At 41.1% G+C, this 26,907-nt stretch overlaps 2 protein-coding genes across 3 annotated transcripts in view; one reads left to right on the top strand and one right to left on the bottom strand.

Annotated features, from left to right (window-relative positions):
• Positions 1 to 15,421, bottom strand: part of rims3 (regulating synaptic membrane exocytosis 3) — a 34,415-nt gene extending 18,994 nt beyond the window's left edge. Inside the window, exon 1 of the mRNA XM_085346578.1 lies at positions 15,157 to 15,421. Within this exon, the coding sequence (XP_085202704.1) occupies positions 15,157 to 15,421 (265 nt within the window). The remainder of the gene's footprint in view (positions 1 to 15,156) is intronic.
• Positions 1,343 to 6,575, top strand: LOC146609955 (uncharacterized). Of its 2 annotated transcripts, none has more exons than XM_085346370.1 (6): positions 1,343 to 1,441; positions 3,126 to 3,196; positions 3,297 to 5,262; positions 5,561 to 5,719; positions 5,801 to 5,854; positions 6,284 to 6,575. In XM_085346370.1, exons 3-6 carry the CDS (start codon positions 3,600 to 3,602, stop codon positions 6,529 to 6,531), a joined length of 2,124 nt encoding a protein of 707 aa, XP_085202496.1. In that variant the 5' UTR covers positions 1,343 to 1,441; positions 3,126 to 3,196; positions 3,297 to 3,599; the 3' UTR covers positions 6,532 to 6,575. The 2 variants fall into 2 exon arrangements, with proteins under 2 accessions (XP_085202496.1, XP_085202495.1); XM_085346369.1 differs by having other exon boundaries at positions 5,798 to 5,854.
• Positions 15,422 to 26,907: the final 11,486 nt, after the last annotated feature.

The following is a 26,907-nucleotide window of genomic DNA, read 5'->3' as shown; positions in this document are numbered from 1 at the left end:
CCTGGGTGTGATGTGATTTACATGGACCGTGGCTTGTAGGTCCTTTTCATTGTTTCAAAGTGCAAGTCTGGATAACATCTGAGTGTGTGTGTGTGTGTGTTAACCACCCAAATGTGACTTAGGAGGACCACACTGTTATTGGGAGACTCCGTCAAAGTTTGCTTCATGGTGACATCACTCTGGTTTTAGGAGGGGTCTTCTCGTATTTCTTGACAGTTTGACCTACAGCATGCAGAGCTGACTGCATGTGCTTTGTTTCTATGTTGAAATTTTTTGAAACTCAGGCTTGAACATTAAGATAGATAGTACTATACAACTTCTTAACTTGTTTTAGGCACTTTTTACTGCTTTAGTGCATGGGCTCTCTCTGGCTGTGTACTCTGGCTTCTTCCCACAGTCCAAAGATGTAGCTTATGGGGTTAGGTTAACTGGTGATTCAAAACTGCCCTTTGGTGTGAATGCAAATGCTTGTCCTTCCATGTTAGACTGGTGATCTGTCCAGGTTGTACTGCCCTATGGTAGCTGGTATAGGCCCCAAAACTGCTACCCCACAATCCTAATAAGGATAAGTGGAAGAGGATGGATGATTGCAAAGGAATCAGTTGTTAACTATTGTAGCCAGTATTTTTTTCAGAAGAAAACATTTCTTGAGTGGAAAGCCCCCCCCCCCACACACACACACACACACACATGCAAATTAAAGACAGAAGCACAGGCCTGCCCAGTACAGTTGCAAGAAGAGCACTTGGTCTAATCTTTGTGCCATCTTTTCTTTGTTGCAGGATCTTGATGAAGAAATGCCTCAGCAAGGCTCAGAAGCCATGCATTCTTCTTCAGTGCAAGATTTTGAAGAGGTAACATTGACCTAGGACAGATTTTAATGAATGTTTCTCATGCACGATGTGTACCTTACGCTATTTGCCGATAGTGAAATGGTCTATTCATCCTCTTGAGTGATGCATTTTTAGTAACTGTCAGATTACTGTTCTTTTGTCTTCATTCTCTATCTGTTACACACGAAGACTGAGACCAGCCAGATTCAGAAGACTGTGAGCTGCCTAAAGCCGCAACCAAACAGCTTTCCAAACAATGATCTGGACCTGAAACATCCAGAGCCTGAAAGGGTAAATATAATCCAGTGTACCACTTAATGAACTAATAATTTAATCTATCATCATTCTTTATGGATGCTGTGTGTGTGTGTGTGTTTGGCAGTCACCTGGGTGTGATGTGATTTACATGGACGAAGTTTATTAGTTGATATCTGCAACTGAATTGAAAACACACCTTTCCAACTGTCCAAAACAAATAAATGTTGCAATATTTTGCTAACAGTGTCACAATCATCGTCTGGTGTGCACAACAATATCATCTTTGGACAAGTGCATTCAGTGTGTGGGACCGGTTTCCTCCCTCAAGTGGCTTGGCTTTAAGTGCAAAGGTGAGACATTTAGTGAATAGGTACAGTGTATAGTAAAAAGCATTAATAGAGTTCAACAAGTTAAGACGTGCTGAAATGAACACTGCTCCCTTTTTAATTAATGGGTGGTCACGTCTAATTAAAGAAATGCAGTATTACCTCATTGGTGCAGGACCTTGTAAAAATGGTATACTTGTCCTCAATTCCCCATTCCATAACATAAACTGCTCAAAATAATAAAGGGAACACTTAAACAATGCGATGTTACTCCAAGTCAGTCACACTTCTGTGAAATCAAACTGTTCACTTAGGAAGTAACACTGACAACCAGTTTCACATGCTGTTTTGCAAATAGAGTAGACAACAAGTGGAAATTATAGTCAATTCACCATAATAAAGGACTGGTTCTGCAGGTGGTGACCACAGACCACTTCTCAGCACCTATGCTTTCTGGCTGATGTTATGGTCACTTTTGAATGCTGGCGGTGATTTCATTTTAGTGGTAGCATGAGACAGTCTACAACCCACACAAGGGGCTCAGGTAGTGCAGCTCATCTAGCGTAGCACATCAATGTGAGCTGTGGCAAGAAGGTTTGCTGTGTCTGTTAGTGTAGTGTCCAGAGCATGGAGGTGCTACCTGGATGTGGAGTAGGCCATAGGAGGGCAACAACCCAGCAGCAGGACCGCTACCTCCACCTTTGTGCAAGGAGGAACAAGAGGAGCCCTGCAAAATGACCTCAAACAGGCCACAAATGTGCATCTGTCTGCTCAAATGGTCAGAAACTGACTTCATGAGGGTGGCTTGAGGGTCCAGCATCCACAGGTGGGGATTGAGCTTGCAGTCCAACACCATGCAGGATGTTTGGCATTTGCCAGAAAACACAAAGTTTGGCAACTTCAGCACGGGCACCCTATGCTCCTCACAGCTGAAAGGAGGTTCAAACTGAGCACGTGACAGTCTGGAGATGCCGTGGGGAATGTTCTGCTGCCTGCAACATCCTCCAGCATGATCATATTGGCAGTGGGTCAGTAATGGTGAGGGGTGGCATTTCTGTGCCTGCCAGAGAGCCTGACTGTCATTGGGTAACAAGATGAGGTCCTCGGACCCTTTGTGAGACCACATGCTGGTGCATTTGGCCCTGGGGTCCACCTAATGCGAGACGACACTGGGCCTCATGTGGCTGGAGTATGTCAGCAGTTCCTCCATGACAAAGGCATTGATGCTATGGACTGGCCCGCCTGTTCCCCAGACCTGAATCCAATTGAGCACATCTGGGACATCATGTCTCACTCCATCCACCACAAACTGTCCAGGGGTTGGCAGATGCTTTAGTCCAGGTCTTGGAGGAGATCCTTCAGGAGACCATCCGCCACCTCATCCCGAGCATGCCCAGGCATTGTAGGGAAGTCGTACAGGCATCTGGAGGCCACACACATTCAACTACACACTTTCATGCCACTCAACTACCTAAAGAACAAAGTATTTAATAAGAATAATTCCTTCATTCACATCTGGGATGTCCTTTTTTTGGGGGGGGAGGGGGATTAGCAGTGTATGTGTAGTCATTAAAATATCCTTAATGTGAACAGTTTTTTTTTTTTTTTTTTTTTTCAGCATTTGACATTACTGCAATGCTTTGACAAAAAACTACTTCACTTAAATAGAACTGCAAAGCTAAATTAAGTCTATCAAAATGTGTTTCAGTTTGTTTAGGGGTCTGGCACAAATCTTGCCTTGCAAAATTGGCAAATCAGAATTGCCACCAGTCAACACAGGTGTGTATCCCATTCATATTTGGCTTGACTTTTTTTCAGTTTATTTTTTACCTGTCTAAAGTATTGATCAATTAAAAAAACTTTTGTTCTTACATTCCAGAAAGAAGAAATTTCTGAATATTCAGGGGAGGATGGATTGCCACATTCAGTTCTGGATCAAATATCAAGCGATGATGATGGCAACCACAGCATATCAGAAGAAGAATATGTGCCAGATTCAGAGTCATATGATGAAGATTCAGATGAAGACATCTCATTATTGCCAAGCACATCAAAAGGTCTGCTATGCCAAGATGACATCTCCAAAGCGCATGAACAATCAGATTCAACGAATTTAATCCACAACTTGACAAAGGACAAGCCACAAGATAAAAGTGAGCTTTGCGAAACTGAATCAGAAAAAATGACTTTAAGTAAAAGAAATTACTGCTATTTTTGTGGCAAACCACAAGCTAAAATTTCCCGCCACCTGAAAACGCACAAAACGGCTCCTGATGTTGTGCATGCATTTTCCCTGCCTAGAGACTCAAACGAGCGTAAAAGTCTGTTAGAGAAATTGAGAAATAAGGGAAATTTTAAGCATAATGCTGCAGTTTTGCATGGTGGAGTGGGACCACTGAAAGTGAAGAGAAGACCCAAGATTAAAGCAGTAGAGGGAAAGTTTGCTCATTGCTTTTATTGTCAAGGGATGTATGTTCGCAAGGATCTTTGGAGACATGTCCGCAGATGTCCTAACAAACCAAAAGATGACACGGATAAAGAACCTGGAAGAACCAAAGTACTCGGCCTGGCTTTAACTCTGGAGTCTCAGTGTTATCCGCAGGTGTCAAGTGGAGTCTGGAAGGTTCTTGCTGTTATGAAACAAGATGAGATTGCCTCAGCTGTGCGAAATGACTTTACTGTTATTCAGTTTGCCCAGTCCCTCTACAATAAACATGGACAAGACCCTACAAAGTATGATTATATACGACAGAAGCTTCGTGAAGCGGGACGTTTGTTGTTGTGTCTGCGCACAGAATTCTCAGTGCATAACATGGAAGAAGCTATTAAGCCTGCTAATTTCCAGAGAGTTGTGCAAGCAGTAAAGAAAGTTTCAGGTTTTGATGAAGAGACACTGTCATACAAAACTCCAAGCCTTGCGCTGAAACTGGGACATACACTGCATAAAATGTCTGACATTATCCATTGTCGTGCCCTCATGACAGAGGATGAAGCCCTAATCAAGTCCACTGATGCGTTCAAGAAGTTGTATGTCTCCAAATGGTCTGAGATGGTGTCTCACCGTGCCTTGAACACATTGAGTGAGGCAAAGTTTAACAAGCCATCAACATTGCCCTTTACAGAAGATGTTCGGATTCTCCATCACTACCTTCAAAAATCTGCAGAAAGTGCCTTTTGCAGCTTGGAGAACGAAGCCACAGCTCAGAATTATGCCCAACTTGCACAAGTTACACTCTCACAAATCATTGTGTTCAACCGAAGACGTTCTGGAGAGGTTTCAAAGATGCGCCTCAAAAGTTTTCTTGAAAGAGACAAAACAGCACTCCACACAGATGTTGCCATGGGGCTCTCAGAAATGGAACAGAGACTCTGTAACTATTTCTGTAGAATAGAAATAATGGGAAAAAGGGACAGAAATGTTCCAGTTCTGCTAACACCAAGCATGCTGGATGCTCTGTCACTACTGGTTAGTAGGAGGCCTGACTGTGGTATTTGTGCCACTAATATCTACCTCTTTGCAAGACCCCGATCAATGAGTCATTACAGAGGAATGGACTCCTTGCGTGTTCATGCACACCAGTGTGGAGCAAAGCAGCCTGAGTATCTAAGATCGACACAGCTCAGAAAACATGTTGCCACACTCTCACAAGTCCTTAATTTGAAAAACAACGAACTTGATCAGGTTGCAGATTTCCTGGGTCATGATATCCGCGTTCACCGCGAATTCTACAGATTACCAGTTCCCACAACACAGCTGGCCAAGATTTCCAAACTGCTTTTAACACTGGAAAAAGGACAACTTTCCCAGATCCAGGGGAAATCACTGGATGAGATCAAAATAGAAGGTTTGTATTGAAAGGAGCAAATATTAGGGCAGTAGTTGAATATTATGCTTTATCAACAGAATTAAAACCTAAAAGCACAGACCATTCTGTTAAATGTCCATGATTTAAGGTTCTTGAAGTCTATTGTTTCATCACTTTGCAACATTTGGCAAACTGCAGAGTGGTGGCCTTAAATAGTAAAACTATGTACTATAATTTCCAGTATTTGTTCTGTATTTTGTCATATCTCGTTGTTAATGTGAGGTTTTTGGGGGGTTTGTGTTTGGTTTTTTGGGGGGGTTTTCCCACAATTTCTCAGATGAAATTGCATTAAGTGATGCTGAAACAAAGGACAGTGAGAGTGAATCAGATGATGATGACACAGCACTCACAATGTTGGCGTGTGGCACCAGTGAGCCTGTACATGCAGTAGCTGATTCCACAAACACAGCGCAGCTCCAAGACACTGTAGATTGTGGTAAGTTACCACTAGCTTGGTTTCTGTGGATAAAATGTTTGTTACAAATATTAAAACTTAATCAAATTGTGTAATCAGCAGATGAAGGACCACTCACAATGCCTGCAGCAAGTGAGACTGCTGCTCCCTCTGAAGGTAAGGGGTGCAGTTGGTTCTCTAAGCTTATTATTGTTTCATCACTTTGCAACATATGGCAAACTGCAGAGTGGTGGCAAAAAGTCACTTGGATGAGTGACAAAATGTTTCTCCCACTGAAAACGCTACGTCCAGATTAACAGAATCAACGTTTTGGGATTTACTTACCTGGATGATTGAGCATGCATCAAGAGACTTTTATTCAACTTTTTATTCAGTCTTTTATTCACAGCGGAACACTAAATGTCTCATTTTAGAAATTTGATAAATTTTCAAAGAGAATTTTAGCTCGTTTTGATATTGATGGTAGCAACACATTTCAGAAGTTAGTACAGGGTAGCATCCATTCTTTTAACCACCAAATGTTTTTTGTTTTTTTTGTTTGGTTTTTTGTTTGTTTTAACTACTACTACTTTATATATCTTCCAGAGAAAAATGCTGCTCAATCCCACAATTCCCGAAGAGCTCCCAAAAACATGTGGTCCAAGGCTGAGGTTGCTGCAGTGATGAGGCATTTTAAAGACCACATAAACGAAGGGAAACTAGCCACCAAAAATGAATGCAGTCATTGCAAATTGGTAGAAGATCCGGTGTTGGCAGGAAGAACAGTTCAAAACATAAGAGATTTTGTAAGAAACAGAGGATTAACTGCAAAAAGGCAGAAAAAAATGAACTAAAATAACTGTTTAGAGAGCTGTGGTTTTACATCTTGGTCAGATTGCCAATTGTTGTTAACACTGATGTTCTGTTTAAAGAAAAAAAAGTTCTTGTTAAATACAGAAGTAGTTTGTATTTCATAATTTTTACATTTAATTTATTTAGGGTTTTTTTTGACGGGTTATATTTAAAATAAAAAATTATAAATGCATATTTTCTCCCCTTAATATTTACCTTTAAACTATTAAAATTCATTTTAAATGTTTTTAATTTTTCTGTTTTCTATATTTTTATATTTCTGTGGGAAGCGTGGGCATTTTTGTCCATAGATTTCTTTTTTTATTTATGGTTAAAATTAATGTTCAGATCCAAGAACACTAATAAAATGATGTTCCAGTAATCCTGTGTCCTGTCAGATGTGTATTCATGGTAATGATGAGCTATTTACATATTACATCATTGTCCCTTTAAAGACCCAATATTGTTTTTTTTGGACCTCATAAAACACATTGTTGTCAAGTGGACAATGTCTCCAGAAAACACAATAGAGTCTGGTTGGTGTGTATCAGTGTATCTAGACTTCTATAGGGAGTGTATGAGGTCTGAAGTGACCCAAATTTTTTTCAGATTTTTTCGAACACTTTAACCTCGCTCCCTTGGCTCTAAGTCCTTTCAAAAGGGTAGTCCACTTAAACCACCACCGGGCGGATTGACGTAGTATAGTCCCGCCATACCACATAGACCCGTATGTGTGTGTGTGTGTGTGTGTGTGTGTGTGTGTGTGTGTGTGTGTGTGTGTGTGTGTGTGTGTGCCTTCTCCTCACCGGTACTAATAATAGCAGGTAATAAATAGAACACAGACAGAACCAAAATGCCATCCCCAACACTGTTACAAAACCCAGAATAATGAGACAGTGGGAGTCGGGGCTTTGAATGGAATAACATGAGGAACACTGAGCTGCATTACGGTAGAAAAAAATACACCAAGTCGGTAGGAAGCGTGAAAATAGTCAAGATAGGGAGCTATACATGGTATCAAATGTTACACAACAACAGAACACAAAGTGTACTGTACTTTTATACAACATGCAGGCACTCGCAGTGTATGTAACCTTATTTTCTATACCACTAGATAAACTTGTAATGTACATACTGTAAGTGTCTTTACTCTGACCTGATGCTTTTATTCATGCAGTTCTCTTTAAAGAGGCAGTTGCTGAAACATTTCCACTGAATGACAATTACCCATTTTGCTGCAAAATAGAGACCTGACCCCTAAAGTCTTTTTTTTTCTTGGAAACACCTAAGGGCGCAATTAAATTTCACGCATTAAGACGACGAACTGGCAGAGGTCTCAGCTGTTGTCTGACAGTTCTGACAAGTCCTAGAAAACGTCCTTGCCGTACTTCAAATATGTAAAATCAGTTTATGTATGAATAATATACTTGGATAGGTGGGTCAATTCCCAAAAGCACTAATTAAATAAATTAATAATCTTGTTGCATTCTTCACTGCGCACAGTTTGTTCTCATTTTCCACCTTGTGACGAAGGAGATTTGAGCATGTGTCAGAGATCCTGAGTGCTTTGCCACTGGGAAATTTACCCTGAAGCAGGTTTAACCAAACAGACTGATCTCAAATGATTGGCCTGATGAAAGACACAACACCAGCTCTCCAACTTAAGGGGTTGTGTGTGGCAACACTGATACTTAATCAGCAGTTCTGCCTGGAAATTTACAAGTAGCTGATTAGGAAAGGAATTTTATCTTTGTTACAACCCTAATGACAACTCCTACAGAAACGTGATTCAATGTAATTAAGCCTACCTTGACAAACGGTCAAGAACCCCACTAAGAGCATCAGATGATGCTGATGTTGTTATTTGGGAATCAGATAAAATAAATGTGCTTGAACGCATCTGTAGAAAAAAAAAAGTTTGCATTAGACCTTACCTTAAGTGATTCTGCAGATCGCTGTAAATTGACTGGATCCAATTCACAAAATAAGAACGTACCTGGTAGGAACTGTGACACAATAATACCACAAGTGCATTACCTCCTAAAAGCGTTTTATCGGTAAGATGCTGGCATATTCCTTCAATGTCTTTACATTTTGGTGTCTACCAGTTACCTCGTTGCTAAGTCACACTCTTCATCATTCTCCTTCACCGTGTTCACGTTTTGCACACAAACTGTATTGTTTGCAGCAGCAGAACCATCCATTTTTTTAAACTTGATAACAAGAAGGCTGCTTGTGATCTCATTTTAAAAGTTATGAAAAAATAGAGCACAACACATGCAGAACACTGAAGTTACTGTATATGCATTTAATAGATTTGCGGAGTGCTGTGAGAGTCTGTGTTTCTCCTCAAGGTTCCCTTCCCCAACAACATCCAATCAAATCAATCAATAAGTCATTTAATGAAATAATCTATGTTGAGTTTTGGGTTCGTTTTCCTTTCCCATTCATGCATCCAGTCCAAGACCAAATCTGCATCAATATTGTGTGTTATTGGTTATTAGCTGGTCATCTTTTCCCCACATACCTACCCCCCTCTGGTCAATCGATGCTGGTGTCATTCTAAACATGGAGCACCGAGAGCTGACCGGACTAGGTCATTATTGACTGCCACAAAGAAAAGAAAGGACCCTAATCGAACCCGACCAAGTGAGAAGGAATGTTGTGTGTGGGTCACATGCCTAATTATCTGCATCTGATATGTCCTTCTAGCTGGTGTAAACTATGAGCTGATGACATGTTAGGTTGGAGTAAACAACCTTGTTTTTTTTCTTTACCTGGTTAAGCTTTGAGAAACAGGCAAATTCCTAATAGAGCAGTGACATAATCTTGTTGGGTGACTGTTACGTAAAAAGACCTGGACAGTGATTCAATTTACACCTAAATCAATTGGAATGTTGACTGTCTGAGCCTGAGCCTACCCTCCACTTAATCAGCTTGGAGATGCAATGGCCAAACTGATTCTGATACTCGGGATATCTATCAGTACTGAGTCACAAAGCACCATCAGTTCTCTCTTTTTCCCCAAAACATTGAAATCGATATAACACTGATGCCACTGTCAGCAGGCTCTGTATCTACAAAGCTGCAGTTGACTCTATGAGATTCTGTTAGATGGGCTGCACACAATTGACCTGTGTGTGTGACCCATCTCTCCTGCTTAAGTGACACTTTATAGCTCAGTTTATCAGATTGGCTGCTAGTAGCTTATTTTTAATAAGATATTGTGTCCACGGTCATGATCTAAACCACTCTACTTTAGAATATCTTGTTATAGGACTGAGAACAGATTTCTTTATTCATATCTCGTACTGAGTCTCAGCTCATCAGAGGTGTGCTTTAAAAAAATCATTTCATAACCTGTTGCCAGCGCAGCAAAGTGAGAAAACTAGCGAACTTCTAATGCGGTGAGATGTGGTATCGACAGAAGAAGAAGAAGAAGAAAGAGCCATCTACGATACTGTGATTTTGTTCCAGGCACAATGTGCTGCTCCGGCAGCTGAGAACATCTAAATTTAGATGCACCCCTTGTCTCCCCTTCCTCTTCTCTACCTCGTCAGCCCCTCCTAGCCTCCCCATCTGCACTTTCCCTTTGTTGTGCTCTCTTCATCACCGCAAACACGACACGAAAGCCCCCGTGGTGAAAATATCGACAGTTCTCCCTGCGTCAGACAAGTGTCAGCTGTGATGAGTGAAGCAAGCTCTTTGTTTGTGTCACTGTGTATGAGTGTGTGTGTGTCCACAGAGCCCTGGTTACAACAGCCATTTTAAGCTGATTTCAAAGGCAGGTAATGATAGGGGATAACAATGCAGAATTATGGTGAGTGGATGTGTTTGCATTTATCTAATGGTTGCTTTCTTCTTACTTATCCTTCAGGATAAGCTGTCGCTGGAGACAGAAAGAAAAGCTAAACTGCCTGGCTTTGTTACATTTGCGGTACAAATAAAAGCCGATTAATAAGTGAATCAAATGACCTTGTTTGACAAACATGCAGTCCTACACATATCAAGATGCGCTATAGCCAGAAAATTTATACTTCGGCTGCTATACAGTGTTTAAACACTGACCCAAATTTTTTACTTAAATAAATATAATGTCAAATTATAACTTACGGGACATGCCAAATGAGTTCAATAAAGAATCTGTACATAAAAGATGGATGTAGCTGCTGTGTCTGAAGAGTTGATACAGATGTGCTTTCTTTAAATGTTACAATTTACCCCCTAAACTGGAGTCAGTTACAGAATTTGCTTCTCTCAGTTAAATAGCTCCAAAATAAAGTGGTCTGCTACTGAAAAGCAGCACAAATAATTACCCGGACAAACCTGACATTTTTCACTTTACCAAACAAAACCAGGCCGACAGAGTTATATAACAAAACAAATTTCAAGTACTTACATCATTTTCCAGCATGTTTTTAAATTCACCAGACACTTGCACTTTGTAATTATCCCCATAACTGCTTTGATCCTCTTGCTCTTACCAGGGCAGCTGGCCTCTGGCTGGCTCTGAGCTCTGGACAGCCACTTTGCTTTTGTAAGCCTCTTTAAAGTGTCCATGTTCAGGCTGAAGGTGATTTAAGTGTCTGATTAGTTCTGTTTTTCTGAACATTTTCATGGTTGTCCCCCTACAGTTTACTTTGTCAAACTTTGTTTTTTCACTCTGCGTGAAGAGCTACCACACTAACTGCATGCTAGCGTATGAATGTGAGCATACAGCTATGTGCCTGCGCCGCTGTGCATGTGTTGCCCATGCATGGAGCAGACCAGTTCATAATCGGACTTTCATTAGGCTGAAAAGCTGGGCCCTATTTCAGGAAGCCGGTTTAGTGCAAACTCTGAGTAAGTATACCCTGAGTTAACGAAAACTCTGGGTTTTCGGTTTCACAAAGCGAGTTTAGATTAATCCTGAGTGAGTTACTATGACGACACACTCCGTGAAGCTAACCTGCCCCCTAGCAGGTTTACTTCAACTAACCTTGACTTTCTCCGCCTCTTTGTCGGAAACCTGACTGTAGGAAGTGTCAGACATGGCGTGCTCCTTCCTTGAAGAGCCAGTAGATGTTGAAGCCCAAATTCTCCGCAGAGCTCTCCGCCGGGAGAGAGTGATTAGAGCGCGTTCGGACATTTTATCATTTCCTGATGATTTCCTGTGTGAACGTTACCGTTTTTCAGCACAATCTATAATTTATTTGAATAACATCCTCAGGCCTAATATTGCTCATAAGACACATCGCGGACATTCTCTCAGTTCTGTACATATTATTTGTATTGTACTTCGGTTTTTTGCAAACGGGAGCTTTCTGTATAATATTGGTGACGCTGAGCACGTTTCCAAGGCTACCGTCTGTCGGGCAGTCAGGAATGTTAGAGTTGCACTGAAACGTCTCCTGTACTCGTTTGTGGTGTTCCCCGGTCATAGACCCACAAGATTTATCAAAGAGGGATGCCACAAAATTGCAGGTATCAGGATGAACAAAACTTAATTCATGATGTGGTGATGCTTGAACTACTACTTAAATTTTACATTTATTCTCACGGTTCCCAGGCGTGATTGGCTGTATAGATGGCACTCACATTCCAATCATTGCTCCTTCAGTAAATGGAGGAGACTATGTGAACAGGAAGTCTTTCCACAGCATTAATGTACAGGTACATAGTTCCCTGTAGCATTTCAAACTAACAAATTATTTCATCATAGTAATGGATGCTAATTTGTGTTCTCTGCACTGTGAAGATCATATGTGATGCTGCCAACATTATCACAAATGTGGAAGCCAACTGCTCAGCCTCTGTGAGTGGTGGTGGTGGAGGACCCCCACCTGTTTTTCTCATAATACAATTACACCTTACCTGTTTGGACTATATTTTTATATTTCATTTTTACTTGCTGCCAGGAACGTTTGGGGCCTGTTGGGTTGCACCTGCGCTCACATCACATCACAAAATAAAATGTATGAAATAAAAAATAAAATAAAATAGAATAAAATAACGTGTTAAATGGGTGGAAATCCCTAGATCAATGTTTAAATTAACACTCACGCATTGACTCTGTCGGCTTTGTTTTGCCATGCATGCTCCCTTTCTTTTGCAGCTGAGGCTGTGTTACTTTTTTTCCACAAAATTTGCATGTTATCGGCATATACTGCCATCAAAATTTCGGCCTCAAGCGCTGTAAAACACATTGACCGCGCCTCCTTTCCCTCCGTCTCCATGGTGACTCGCTTAATCTGTGCTCCACTAATCAGGGCTTTATGTATCCTCGTGTGCGCGCTTAATTTGGGGTTAAAGCAACTCCGCGTTGACTGAACTAATTGTTATCAGCCTTTCTGAAACCGAATATTCCGAGTTGGACAGTTCGGGGTTACTCAACCCCGTGTATCATTTTTAACTCTGAGTTTTCTAAACCCGCTTCCTGAAATAGGGCCCTGGTCTCTGGTTAGGGCACAAAACTGTCATATGCCAGCCGTTGGCCAATTACTCGGTGGAGTTCTAAGAATAAATCACAATTCTATGAAAAATAATATGCTTTAAGGTCCAAACTTAGCATCCCACAGAGTATCACAGTGTCAATTAATAGCCACTAGCTCAACTTGGCAATATACCATCAACTATCACAAAATGTGCATGGGGTCGTTGTAGCAACGCAGCCAAAAGTCCTGTGACATCATTTATATTCAACACCAACACCACAACAATGGAGGATGTTGAGACGATGGTATACCTGCTGCTCGTTGTATGGCTTTTTGTCAGACTCGGGAACCACTGTGCTGCTTTTTGTGTAGCCATTTCCCATATTGCTGGAATGTATTTTCATGAAGGGACTCATAGGGCTCATGACTCATTAACTGAAGCCACTGACTAGCCAAACAGTTGGATGCAGTCTGTTGATGTCACATTTTCACCTCAGATCGCTTGGAACCCTGGCCGAGTAGGTACTAAAAAAGTACCTGGTACCAGATACTACCACTTTATGGAAAGCCCTAAAAACAGCATCAACCCACGCTGGTACTAGTGGAAAAAGGCTATAAGATATCTAGGGCTAGAGTTAGGCCCCACTTGCATAGCCAAACATGCGCCATACGGCAATAACAAATTGCGAGGGGAAAATGTGCATTCTCCAACCGATTGCTGGAGCAGTCACTGTGAAATCGAATGCTCCACTCACAAAAGCCTTTAGACCGGTTAATAATGCCCACTTGTAAGCACTGTTACCCAGGGATAAGTGTGTATTCTGCAACCAGTTAGCAAGTGATTGTTGGAGGCTGCTGGGAGTCACTAGTGTTAAATTTGGCGCAAAGAGCATAGCACAACTTCTACTTTGAAGGTGAATGTTCTCCGGTTTGTGCTACACCTTTTTTGGTTTCAAAACAGCTTAAAAAATAAATGGCAAGTGTTTGCAGATGAGTCAACGCCGTCTATTGTGAAATCTTTCAATTGCACAGTTTTGTCTGACTGACAAATATACACAACTGAGCAGGTACAATAAATACGTATTTGACATTTTTGTTTAAAATAAAGCGCTTATATAATTTAAAGTACCGGTAAAAACACGCTGCTGCACAAAGCAGCAGAGAGCCAGATCTTGTGATATATTTCAACACTTACACAGAATTAGACACAGACGGTGTACAGCTAGGCAAGAAGAAAGAAAGAAACATGCAGACACGAACACTCTGTTCTGTAAAAGTTACAGTTTGATGTGCTGAGACGAGAAACAGAATGTGTAAGAGGACACGAGGAGATGAACAACTTCTTTCATACTGACAGATAGAGGAATGAAAAAGAAAAAAGGAAAAATTTGGCTGCACTCAAATAAGATGCATCCCCTGCTCCCCTTGCCCCTCCTGCCCATGCCTCTCAGCCTTTACAAAGTCTCAGTGTGTGACATGTTTTTCTTATTTTCCACCAGGAAAGAGTAGGTTTGTGTTCGCCACTGAGGCGCAAAGTGAGAAACGCTTTTCTTGCAGCTGCACAGGATCTGTAATTATACGCCGCAGGAGACGCATTAGAACATAATGCCGCTACCAAACAATCACCATGCGTACTTGCTGCTGCCGCTGCAAACCCGCTGCAGAGTTCAACACACGGCGACGCTCACAAATGTGCTGCAGCCTTTCAAAAAGGACTCGCTACAATACTAACACCTTAAAAGATAAAGCTTGTTCAATCAAATACTGTAGCTGTCAAAATAACCCCAGATACACTTTAGAGTGGATTATGCTAATGTTAACTATAATAATAATTATTCTGTTATAACAGTTTTAGTGTCATTTTAACAATTGCAGCAAGGTATTTAAATCAATTTAAAGGAACAAGGGTTAAAGAAAATTCAGGAGGATAAAAATGATCCTCCTTCCTCTTCGAAATAACAAAACCCCAATTTTAAAAAGAATCTAAAATCTTCAAACTTTTAAAATCACAATAAAACAGATGGGGAGAGACCAAGGTTAGAACTAAGGAAAGGATACAGAAAGAAAAAACAGAAGCTATGAGGATGACGGCTGGGGAAATGAGGAAAAACAGATGAATTTGCCTTGGTGAAAGTGTCAGAAAGGTGGAATCAGAAAGTGAACATACATAGAGAGAACGACTGACAGATTAAGTAGTTTAGACTGTAAACTGACCTTGCTGGTTGAGCTGCTGTGTGCTCTTGCTCCACTGTGACAACCCCACAATGGCCACCATCTTGGCACCCAAACTGGAGCGCCGCTTCTTAGTCCCAGTCAGCGATGCAGAGTCTGGGCCCCCGCTGCCAGGACTTTTCTCCAGGCTGTACATGGCCCCTGAGATACTGGAGGAGCGCACCACGTTCCGGGCAGCCGTGCTCAGCCCGCTCAAGCCACTCATCCCTCCCGGGCGGGGCACCTCCACGGAGCTGCTGAGCATCATGGTCCTGTTGGACTGGAGGGCCGATGGGCTGGGGGGGAGAAGGGGCCGGAAAGTTTGGCTTGACAAAAGAGACGAGAGAGGACAGAGAGTCAGGTGATCGTGAAAGAACAAATAGGGGAGAAGAGCTCAAATAAAAGGACGTCTTGACGTGCAGTGTGTCTCATAAAACACAGTGGAAAAGCTTGTCTTACAGCCGCAGCAGCAGCTCCCCGGGGCTGAAGGACACCAAGTTTCGATTTCAACCACAGTTTGGTTTTACACACTTACTGCAGAGGCAGAAAAAATGAGTTCTTACACCATAAAAGACACAGTGAAAAAGTGAAAAGCTCTAAAAAGTCTTTTTCATCTTCAACAGTTTTGAAAACTGAGAAAACAAAGAACACAAAGGTCAGCAGGCGAGGACAGTGCAGATGGCAGCACACTGTCCAAGTGAGGTAAACTATATCTGTGGCATCACACACACTCACGCACACAAATGTCAGGACTGGCCTGCTGTTGAGGGGTGACCCTGTCAGCTGGTATTTGTCTCCTGTATTTTTTTTAATCTTTTTTTTTTTTTTTTTTGTCTGACCTTAAACAGCGACAGATGATAAACTCCAGAGCCAAGTCATCACTGGCTGGCTGAATCAAGGCAGTGCGCGCGTGTACTCGCTCGCCAAACTCTGATCACCTTTGTATTCTCAAACTGATGTGTACGCCACCTTTTGTACTGGCAGAGGTACAATTCTACTAATAAAACTTTTTTTCACTAGCTATTAAATGGGATTCAGCCATTGCTTACACCTGCAGTTGTGTTAAGCCAAAAAAAAAAAAAAAACCATCTGTGACTTGGGACCTTCTTTAACTCTGCTCCTTTTCTCTCCCATCACAAGAGCGATCATACGGAGGCTAAACCGACAGCCTGGAGGCACATTAAATATGTAGTTGTGCTGTGGCCGACATTGTGCTTTTATACTCACCCTAAATATTTCTTGTTCATCACTGCGCATTTTCTATAACGCTTATCTCATTGCCTCATAAAATTTGTATCACATATCACACTCAGGTAGCTTAGATGCCTAAACTTAAAGTAATGCAGATGAGAACTAGGTTAAGACAGTCAGAATTACATCACTTCGACACATCTATTGAACCTTAGAAGATAGCTCTCTTTCAAATGACAATGGCACAAATAAATGTAAAACAAAAAGAAAAGAGCGGTTTGGCCACCCTTTCTTTTGCAAATTTAAGACCTCACAGTAGGATAATATACTGCATTAATTTAGAGCCTTAGAGCTTTCAACCAAGTGCCCCCTTGTCTTTGGGTCTCTTTCTCCCGGACCTAACTCACAATACTGATTCTCTCCCGATCTTTAAAGCCAGTCATAAAACACATATTTTATTTAAAAATGGCCTATTCTGTTTGAATTTGAGGTTATGATGTATTAGCTTTTTATTCTATGGCGTTTCTTAACTACTTTATGTATACTGTGACTTTGGTAAGTAATTCCTTGTCAGGTGTTCTTATTTAAAGGTGAAAGTCATCTGTACATGAAATGTATTATTAGTAGTAGTAGTATTATCCTATCACAGCACTTCACTCTCAGACTGTAGGCTTACTTGTTTTTCCTAGAGTTTTGAAAAGTAAGAGCCTTTAGCTGTCAGGAGACAGACAGCATCTCTACTTTCAAGATCAGGCTTCGAAGTTTTTCATATTTGATAAAGCAAATACTTAGAGTTGGATCAGCTGCCACAGGCTTAGGCGTGCCAGAAGATTTCCCATAATGCAATGAGCACCTCTTCTCCACTTCCCTCTTTTCAGTCCCCGTGTGTTTAAATGCCATGATTGCATGCCATTGAGTTTTGTCTTCTCTCTCCAATGGCTTCTGTTTGGTCCTTTGTTTCACATAGATGCCCCTCACTGAGCCTGGTTGTGCCGAGGTCTCTTCTTCTTCCTTCCCACTGTCACCTAGTCCTCCTCATAGGGCATCTATTATTCTAACATCTTTACAGTCTAAAGCACTTGGAGGCGATTGTTGTTGTGAATTGGTGCTATATAAACAAAACTGAATTAAATTGACTTTGCCTCCCTGTGACTTTATTTACTTCCCAATGGTGAAACGCAGTGAGGTCCAGCACACATCAGAGGAATAAATACAAATGTGGTTTTAGGGCTTTTTTGTTTGTTTGTTTTTTTACAGAGTGATCCAAAAACTGCAAGCACGCTTATAACATTGAAGAGGTGCATGAGAAGATCATCTTAAGAGAAAGATCAGTCCAAGTGTATGTATAAGGTAAGGTTTTGGATTTTTAATAGAGTAATGTCTGGGATTTTTGGTCTTCTCGCATATGATGCTAAATGAAACAATTAACTCAGGACAACAATCCTTCATCTCAATTCAGCCAGACCTATTGGAGCAGCAGAATACAGTTAATCATTCCTTACAATTGTACTACAACCACTGTGATGTCACAGTGATGCATAGTAATGTGTGTGACGCACTGCAGCTGAAATTGCCCTCTTTTAAGCAGTTTTAATCGCCCTGTCCTACCATGTTTACCATGCATGTTTAGCATGCTACAATGTGCTAGCCTAATCTGATGGTATAGGAGAGCTATGGAGTTCCTCAATGTCAGTAGAATTCATCATTTTAGGATTTTAAATGTCAGTGGAAAACTTCATGGCAATCCTTCTATTCATTATTGCCAAAAAAGCAGTGGAAATTTCCGTCTCTCCAGCCGTCCCACATGTGTGGCTAAAAGACTCAGTCGGTGATCGCTGGAAATGGCACAAAATGAGTTTACTATTAAAACATCCTCACTGCTGGAAATCATAAATAATATATACATACATGCAGTAAAATATGCCCTTTATGCATTTTTGGAAGAGAATACATGTAAAAGCAGTGTGTTTCATTTGTCTGCGTGAATCATTCTCCCAACCACTTTCTGCCACGTCACCATAAGCCCAAAGTAGCTGGCTGATTTTTAGAAGAAAACAAAGCAAAAAAATGACCAGAATAGGCAAAGTGGATTATTTTGAGGAACAATGAACTGATGTAGCAAAGGGCAGATTTTGGTATTTTGTAATGAAAGTCATAATAATAAGCTGAAGAGGGGGAGGAGGAGGTTGAGGCAGCGGGTCTGCATGCTTTGACATTTGTTACTGAGAGGAAACAGAGGCAGCAGGAGGGGGAGGAGCAGGGGCTTGAAAACAGAAATCCAGGTGAACATGTACTCCCTGTATATTCTTCTCATGTCTTTCTCCTTTTCCCCTCTCTTCTCTTCTCTCCTTTTTCTCTATTCCAGCTCTCTCTTTTCTGGCTCTCTTGGAACATGCAGTGATAGAGCGGGAGAAAATGAGGATAGGATAGAGATAGAGAGAAGGCTGCGAGAGATAAATAGAATAACTGTGGGTTTTAGAGAGGACACACAAGAAAAGTGAAGGAAATGAAAGGATGGGGACTGAAACGTGGGAGGATGAGAGATGCTTCATAATGAATGGACAGTGTAAAAAAGGGGGGGAAACTGCACAAAGCTGCAGTCTGATCTGTGTGAAATAATGGAGAGAAGGAAAGAGGAGAGGGAGAAGAATATGACACTGACAGTGACAGTAACTGAGACATCTATCCCAGCCTCCTTATTCTTTCTAATGAGATCTTCCACAGTATCAGTGAGTGTGGATCACAGGCTTAAATGTGACACAAGCTAAACTGAATGTGTGCTTCATATATGTTAATTTGCTACATTAATGTATTGCATTAGAAGCTAACAAAAGTAAGTATGTTTGTTTCTTTTTCACAAACAAAGAGTTAGAAACAGGCTGTACATACAATCAGTTACAATTCATTATTACTTATTTTCATTCGTTATTAATAATCTCGGACTCTCTTCCACCGCGTGTCTTTTGTCCTGTCTTCCTCCCCTCACCCACAACCAGTCATAACAGGTGACTGTGCCTCCCTGAGTCTGGTTCTGCTGGAGGCTTCTTCCTGTTAAAAGGGAGTTTTTCCTTCCCACTGTTACCAAAATGCTTACTCATAGGGGGTCATCTGGTTGTTGGGGGTTTCGCTTTTTTCTCTGTATTTTTGCAGGGTCTTTAAAATTTAAAGCATCTTGAGGCAACTGTAGTTGTTATTTGGTGCTAACTAAAAATTTGAAAACACACTTGATATAGAAACCAGCTCTGCAAAGTGGAGCCAATTCAGAAGGGACTTTAATCTGTGTTCATTGTAGTACCCAGCAAGGGGAAAACTAATCTGCTTGTCGAAACGACCTCAGTTGAATTGGCAATCATGCTCTTAAGGAGAGTAAAATAGAAGATGAAAAAGAATATTATTTTGGGTTTGCTTACATCGTGATTAACAAGCCATGTGAGATTCACATTCATGTCATTCAGATTCACCCATCTGGTTTAAAATAAAACAACAAAAAAAACCCACAAGACAAAATACTGTCTCTGTTTTAAGGCTTCAGAAATGGACTTCCAGTGGGTGGCGTCACTGTGGCTAAATCCATCTTTTATATACAGCTATGGTTCAGAATCAATGTCTTAAGCACTTCTCCACTTCCTTACACTGTACCTTAAATATAGAGCCATGAGACGTTATCTTAGCCCAGCGTTGCAAAAAGACTGCAGAAACAGCATACCTGTCTCAGTCCATATATAGTAAATCTGCCTACCAGCAGTTCTGGTTGTCTCCAGTGGTTTCCTGGCAACCAAGTCAAATGGTTTGGGATACCACGTAACTGCTACCCCCACAGTTTGTTTCAACTGTCAAATCTTTGTCGCATACCACACATCCCTCATTCTTTGCTCATTTCCTACCTATCAAAAAAACCCTTAACCTCCTAAACAGCCACACATTTTCGGTTTTTACATTTTGTTTTGTTAAACAAAGCAGACATAATGATGAGCTTTAAAGTCACTAAGGCTACGTTCACACTGCAGGTCTTAATGCTCAATTCCAATTTTCTGTCTGCTTGTTCACACTACAAATAAAATGTGACAGCAAACGCGCTCTAGTGTGAACCCTCAAAGCCGCCCGCGTGCGCAAAAGAAGACGTCACACACAACGCGCTCTGTTTAGACCCAGACCAAACAGTATTGTTTGACTGATGGCCGTTAATATAAAGACTTGTTTCCCAATTTTGCTTTAAGTTATAACGTTATTTTGTTATTTACATATGGCCTAATAATTATCCTTATTGCTGTTTTAGAGGAGCGGTGCTTCAAAGGATAGTTGCAGATTTCTGTCAGAACCTGCAGATTATACAGTACAAATAAAATGTTCACGTTTCTCCAACGTTGTCTTCCAAACAGTTTCACTAACATCTACACTGGATGGCCAGGAAGCATTCGCGATGACATAAAAGACGGATTTAATGCGACATGACCATTTAAACAGCAGTCGCTTCTAAAACATCAGATATGTATCGGATTCAGCACCGCATACGAAAGTGACCCAGTTCGGTGCACACCATTGTTTTTCTTGTGACATTACCAATAAGTTTGATGTGTCACATGGCCCTCTTCCTATTGAAAAAACAAAAGTTGTATCCAAGATGGCCGACTTCTAAATGGCCACCATGGTCACCACCCATCTTGAGGAGTTTGCCCCCTCACATATACTAATGTGCCACAAACAGGACTGATTGGAATGATTTTTTTCCCGTACAGTGTGCCATGATGTATCAAGCCAAACAAAATATAATACATTTAAAGTGGGTCAGATCATTTCAGTAATAAGTAATTCTTTTGTTCGTTTGTATACTGCAGTGACATGGTTACACCACCTAACATTCTTTCAGTCTGTCTACTTCTAAAATCTAAGATATAATGTCACCGCTCAATATGGCACTATGCACCTGTCCCCATACAGCGTTTTCCTCAACCTACAGGCAGACTCAGAGCCCATCCATCCTCATCTCTATGTCAGACAGCTCCCTCGCCATATGTCTCTGTGCTCTCTAACTTCTCATCTCAAAGCTCATTTATTTCCCCTCCTGTCAGCAAACCACCCTCTCCGCCCATTCTGGTGGCTCTGAGCTCACCCTCCACACCTCAACATAACCCGTCTCCAGCCCGCAGAACCCCTAGCTTTCACTTATTAAAGTGCATCAGGTGGAGTCAAGTAAAAGTTTATATCTATAGTACATTTTAACAACCTCAATTGATCAAAGTGTTGTACATGTTATACAAAACATACACTAGACATAACAGTTACTAAATTAACAACAAATATACCGTACAACTCATCCGGTAAAATAAAGTGAATAAGACTGCTTAGTCAAAGCCAGGGTACCCTTCTCAACTGGAACTGAAAGCAAACGGGAATAAGTAGGTTTTCAACTTTATTTAAAAAACAAAAAACAAAAACCTCTTTCACTCCCCTAAGGTTAAATATGACTTAAAGTTAGCATGTCAAAACCAATTCACTGTTTCGTTCTTTACCTTTTTTTAGGCTTTTGTGCAAAGTCTTTTTCTGCCCTGTGCCTTCACATGTTTTTAACACAGATTAGAGAAGCATCCATTAAAATATGAATTTGATGGTCCTCTCATTTAGCTTTCAGTAACAACACAAAGCATGTTTACCGATGTTCATGTGTTTCACAGTTAACAGCTTATTTTGGTAGTTAACTGGTCAGAAAGGCCCATAAAAAAACAAGGAGAGCATTTATATATTCAATTGAGTTCAATTCAATTCAGTTTTACTTATATAGATCCCAACAACAGTCGCCTCAGGGCGCTTTATATTGTAATTAAGAGACCCTATAGTAATACAAAGGAAATCCCAACAATCAAATGACCCCCAATGAGCAAGTAGTTGGTGACAGTGTGAAGGAAAAAACTCCTTTTTAACAGGAAGAAACCTTGGGCTGAACCAGGCACCTGGAGGTGTAACCAGCTGGGGCAGAGAGGAGGAAAATAGGATCAAAGACACAACAGGACAAATGACAGATACACTTCATGTTTTGAGTCTTCCAGGTTTAAACTAATATCAGCTTCCAGAAAACCATGTAAAGAACCAAAAACAAAACTGGACTGTTTATAGGCAGCATAATTCAGCTGCTGAAAGAAAGCCCAGAGAAACAAAGGAGCGTGGGAAAAAACTTCTCTTTTCTCTTCCTCTCGTAAAATGCCACAACCTTGTAATTAGATATGGCTGAGCAATCCATTAATGGTCTCTTAAAAGTTGCTCTCTACTATGCAGACTACACTGGCCGTGCACTTAATTAATTGGCAATTTAGCAGCAGTGTAGATATTAAAGATTTACTGTACAGTAGGTGTGAGTGTGTCATCAGGTGACTCACCCCTCAATGTAAACTGACCCCGATAAACAATCTTACCTATTTTAACTTGTCTTTTCTCATCTGCTAATGCTGTTACTATTTACTCCCTCTGCTGATAGTTATTACTGTTTTTAGTTAGCTTATATTATTTTCTAAGAGACATCTATTTTCATGCATCCTTGCCAAAAGCTTTTGGCTGAATTTTCCCACATGGGACAGTGAAGGGTAAAGTGAGCTAGATCACAACTAAATTAATATGGGGGAGTATATTAATTAAGACAATGTTGTTCATTTGATATCAGTCAGATGACATCAGGCATTTAGAGGCACACAATACACAACTTACACTATGACAACCAGATGTTAACTATAAAGAGCGTGTATATTACTGAAGTGGATAACAGCTGTCCTGGCTAACAGCACTTTTTGGTTCATTTTAGAGATGACATGATACCACTTTTTTATGTCCGATACCGATACCGATATCATAAATTTGGATATCTGCCGATACCGATATGAATCCGATAGTGTTTTTTTAATCAATAAAACTGTTTTTTAATATCTTGCTGCATTTTGTATAAGTTCATACTCAAATTTAAAAAAAAATAACTCTAAAGATATTCTGTTATACCTGTATGCAAAAAAATACACTGCACCCAAAATATTTCATAATTCAGCAATACTGATCAGTCTAATAAACTTAAACCTACACCATCCTCCCTATTCTGGTATTTTAAAGAGTAATTAGCGTAAATATTAAGCAACCTAACTAACAGGGTTCCAACTCCCAGCAACAAAAAAAAAAAGGGAACCACCCCCCACGCTCCACCTCATGATGCTTAATCAACGTAATCAACCTTAATTTGATGCAGTGTGAAAAAAAATGCACCAAAATCAATTATTTTTCAAGAAATATTAAATAGATTCAACATCTTTCTTCTACAGAATTGCAGACTGCACAGTTGTTGCCTTCCCAAAGGAAACTTAATAGTTACTATATACAGTAATGGACTTCTATTCATTTTACATCAAATTAAAACTTTGGGTGTAAGATTCAGATAATTATTTAATACAAGCGAGAATAAGAAAGAAAAGTATGTATTTTTGCCCCCTTTTCCCTGTTAATGCCCTACCTGCCCCCTTGGCTAAACTTTGCTAGATCCGCCCCTGCACAGTTACCAGCCGTCAGCTACGTAGAAAAGGATCCTGGTGTAGAAAGTAATATTAAATAGATTCTAACAACAGCTTATCAAGGTTAAACGTGCTGCTGTTGTTTATCCGCTGGTTTCCTCTTTCTGGTGCAAAGTGGGTGATAAACAAACAAGAGAGACGGAGTCGCGACAGAAAAGCCGATCAGCTGATCATTGATCAGTTTCACGATTGAAGTAGCAGCACGAGAGGGAGGGAGACAGAAGAAGCAGTCGATCCATATATCGGTTGTTAAGCTTAACGTGGGAATGCTTTACAAACATTCAGAGATGAACTTACACACTTGCTTTACTTCTCTCTGGGATAACTTTGTCGGAGATGAAATGCCGGGTTGGTAGCAAGGCTCCAAATGCTCAACCAGACCACCGACAGGTCTTGCACGCCACAGCCGCTCTATCACGTGATGCATACTGCTCCGACGTGCTAAGGTTATGAGCCGAGTTACGCCATGTCACAAGTTTTGTGAGGTGCTTTCGTTATATTTAATGGATCGGATTACATTTTTTATTTCTCTGCGATATCCGATCCAGTAATTTAGGCCAGTATCAGACCGATACCGATATGTAATATCTGATCGGTCCATAGTTCATTTCATTATAAATTAAGGAACTGTGCAGATAAAATTCCATCCAGCACAGAAATTGATATCTGAATTCTGACTAAAGGAACAACATGCCAACTGATTAAAAACAAAAAAAAAAAAAAAAAAACAGAATCTGAGTTTGTCATTGTTCCCTGTGTCTCCTCGGGATGTTGTTGTTGTAATCTCTCTCTCTTGCTCTCCTCTGCCAGGGTGGAACTCATTGCGGGTTCCAGCAAATAATCACGCACCTGCTTCTTGTTCTCCGGACACTCCAGCTACTACTTAAGGTGATGGCTCAGTGTTTCTCATCGCTGGATCGTTACGACACTTGTCGGTGTAACCCCATCTCTTTCTTGTGTATTCTCATTCCCGGTGTTTTTCCTGGCTTCCAGTCATGTTTTCTAGTCTATAGATCTTGCTGGACCCGTCCCCGTTTCCACCCCTGGAGTTGTGACTGTGAGCGTGAGTGTCTTTGTACAAGAACCATACAAGGACCATGTTAGGCAAATTCTCCAGCAGCTACTTGAGAATAAACTGTTCATTAAGGGGGAGAAGTGCAAATTCCATGTTGAGACTGTTCCTTTCCTGGGGTATATCATTGAGGAGGGGAACCTGAAACCGGACTCCGTCAAGGTTCAAGCTGTTGCTGAATTGGCCCGAGCCCACAGATAGCAGGCAGCTCCAACGTTTTCTCGGTTTCTTTAACTTTTATCGTAGATTCTTTTCGTGACTTTAATAAAATTGCTTTTCCTCTAACCCACGTAACCTCTCCTAAGATTTCTTTCCAGTGGGATTAGGATGCCCAAGCTGCCTTCACACTTCTCAAGGAGCACTTCGCCTCAGCTCCCAACTGGATCTGGGTCTCCAATTCAAGGTGGAAGTAGACACTTCCAACTCGGGGGTGGATGCCATGCTCTCCTAACAAAAGGATGCAGTAAGCTCCCTCCATGTGCCTTTTTCTCTCACCATTTGTCCCCTGTAGAACACAACTACGACATGGGAGATCAGCGTTGCTGGCAATAAAATTTGCCCTGGAGGACTCGAGACCCGGCTCAAGGGCACGGTCCAACCTTCATCTCATGGACGGATCACAAAAAGCTAGCGTACCTACAGTCCGCCAAACTGTTAAACCCCCGGGCAAGCCAGATGGACCCTGTTTTTGGCCCTGAAGAACACTCCTGGATTTTGCGGTCAGTGGTTCTGGACAAAACCAAGCTTTGAGAGTTCCACCCCTGCATCCTGGCAAGAATGATGGGTCGCCAGCAGGCTCCCATTTAAGTTCGGGGGGTACTGTCATGGTTCCCTGTGTCTCCCCAGGCATGTCTTTGCTGAGTGGTGTGTGTGGCCGAAGAAGAGTGTGCCCCCCCACCCCACCACCACCACCAAGTTTCCACTCACACTTTGTATATGGCACCTGGTGATTGTGTAAATAAACTGTTATTTTTTGCAACATCAACAGAGTTCTGCGCCTGAGTCCGGTCATTCATTGTGACAGAGTTTTAAACACATGCAAATCTAAAATAGGTACAAACCTATTCTTCTCCTTTCCACCATCACATTTGTATTCTTAGACTCTAATAAGAGTGGCTTAGCATGAATCACCGTTCAAAATAATCCTCATTTACCATAGATTGGGTGTTGGTGCAGCAATGCCATTCTTGCAATATCTCAAATAATCCATTTTAGATCCTCTCCCTTTAAGCCAGATTTCTTCTGACTGGCTGCCCTGGCAAACAGAAGGTCTGAACAGCAGGTTGATCATCCATCTGCACTTGCAGCTAGAGTTGTGTGCCTGAGATGAGCATTTTAAGGATGTTCCTCACCCTCCTTAACATCATGCAGAGCCAAGAGTAACAGGAAAAACTGTCTGAATTTGAGTCTTCACAGTAGTTGGAAGAATTAGCTTTTTACTCACAGGGATTAGTTACACATCCATCATTTTCTCTAAACTGAACACCCACATAAAGAACAGTATGTAGGCCTATATATATGGTAGAAAATAATAAAAATTGAATAACATTGTCGCTTTCAACGACTTAGTATATTAGTTTCTTCACCAGCTGAAACAGCATATCCTGATCATACACTTTGTTTTGTACATCCTGGTAAGTAATGAAGAATGAAAAGAAATATGAAAGAAATTTAGTACACAAGGGCAAGGCAGCACCATTAAAGCACTTCGTCTTGGGGCCACTATGGAAACTTCCCAGGTTATGATATTGTACGTGTGAACCCCAGCGCCTGCTGCCATTGTATTATACCAGACCTTATGCCGTGTGTGTGTGGGTTAGGGGAGTACTGTATCTCTGTGATCATAAGGGGTCTGTGAAGGCGAGGAAACAGAAGGCCGGTTATACAGCTACACACAGAGGAGAGCGTAAGACTGCCAAGCTGTGGGAAGACTGGGAGCCAAATGGATCA

Source organism: Diplotaxodon limnothrissa, linkage group LG22, assembly GCF_057381915.1.
Source record: "Diplotaxodon limnothrissa isolate DT_005_m linkage group LG22, D_limnothrissa_male_GT1.1, whole genome shotgun sequence".
Taxonomy (NCBI): Eukaryota; Metazoa; Chordata; class Actinopteri; order Cichliformes; family Cichlidae; genus Diplotaxodon; species Diplotaxodon limnothrissa.
This window is presented reverse-complemented; position numbering and strand designations above follow the sequence as displayed.

Excerpts from the sequence above, each read along its gene's own strand:
- LOC146609955 (XM_085346369.1), top strand. The coding sequence starts at position 3,600 with ATGACTTTAAGTAAAAGAAATTACTGCTATTTTTGTGGCAAACCACAA. Across the intron at positions 5,720-5,797 it reads CCAAGACACTGTAGATTGTG|CAGATGAAGGACCACTCACA; the intron begins GTAAGTTACCAC and ends TTGTGTAATCAG. Across the intron at positions 5,855-6,283 it reads GACTGCTGCTCCCTCTGAAG|AGAAAAATGCTGCTCAATCC; the intron begins GTAAGGGGTGCA and ends TATATCTTCCAG.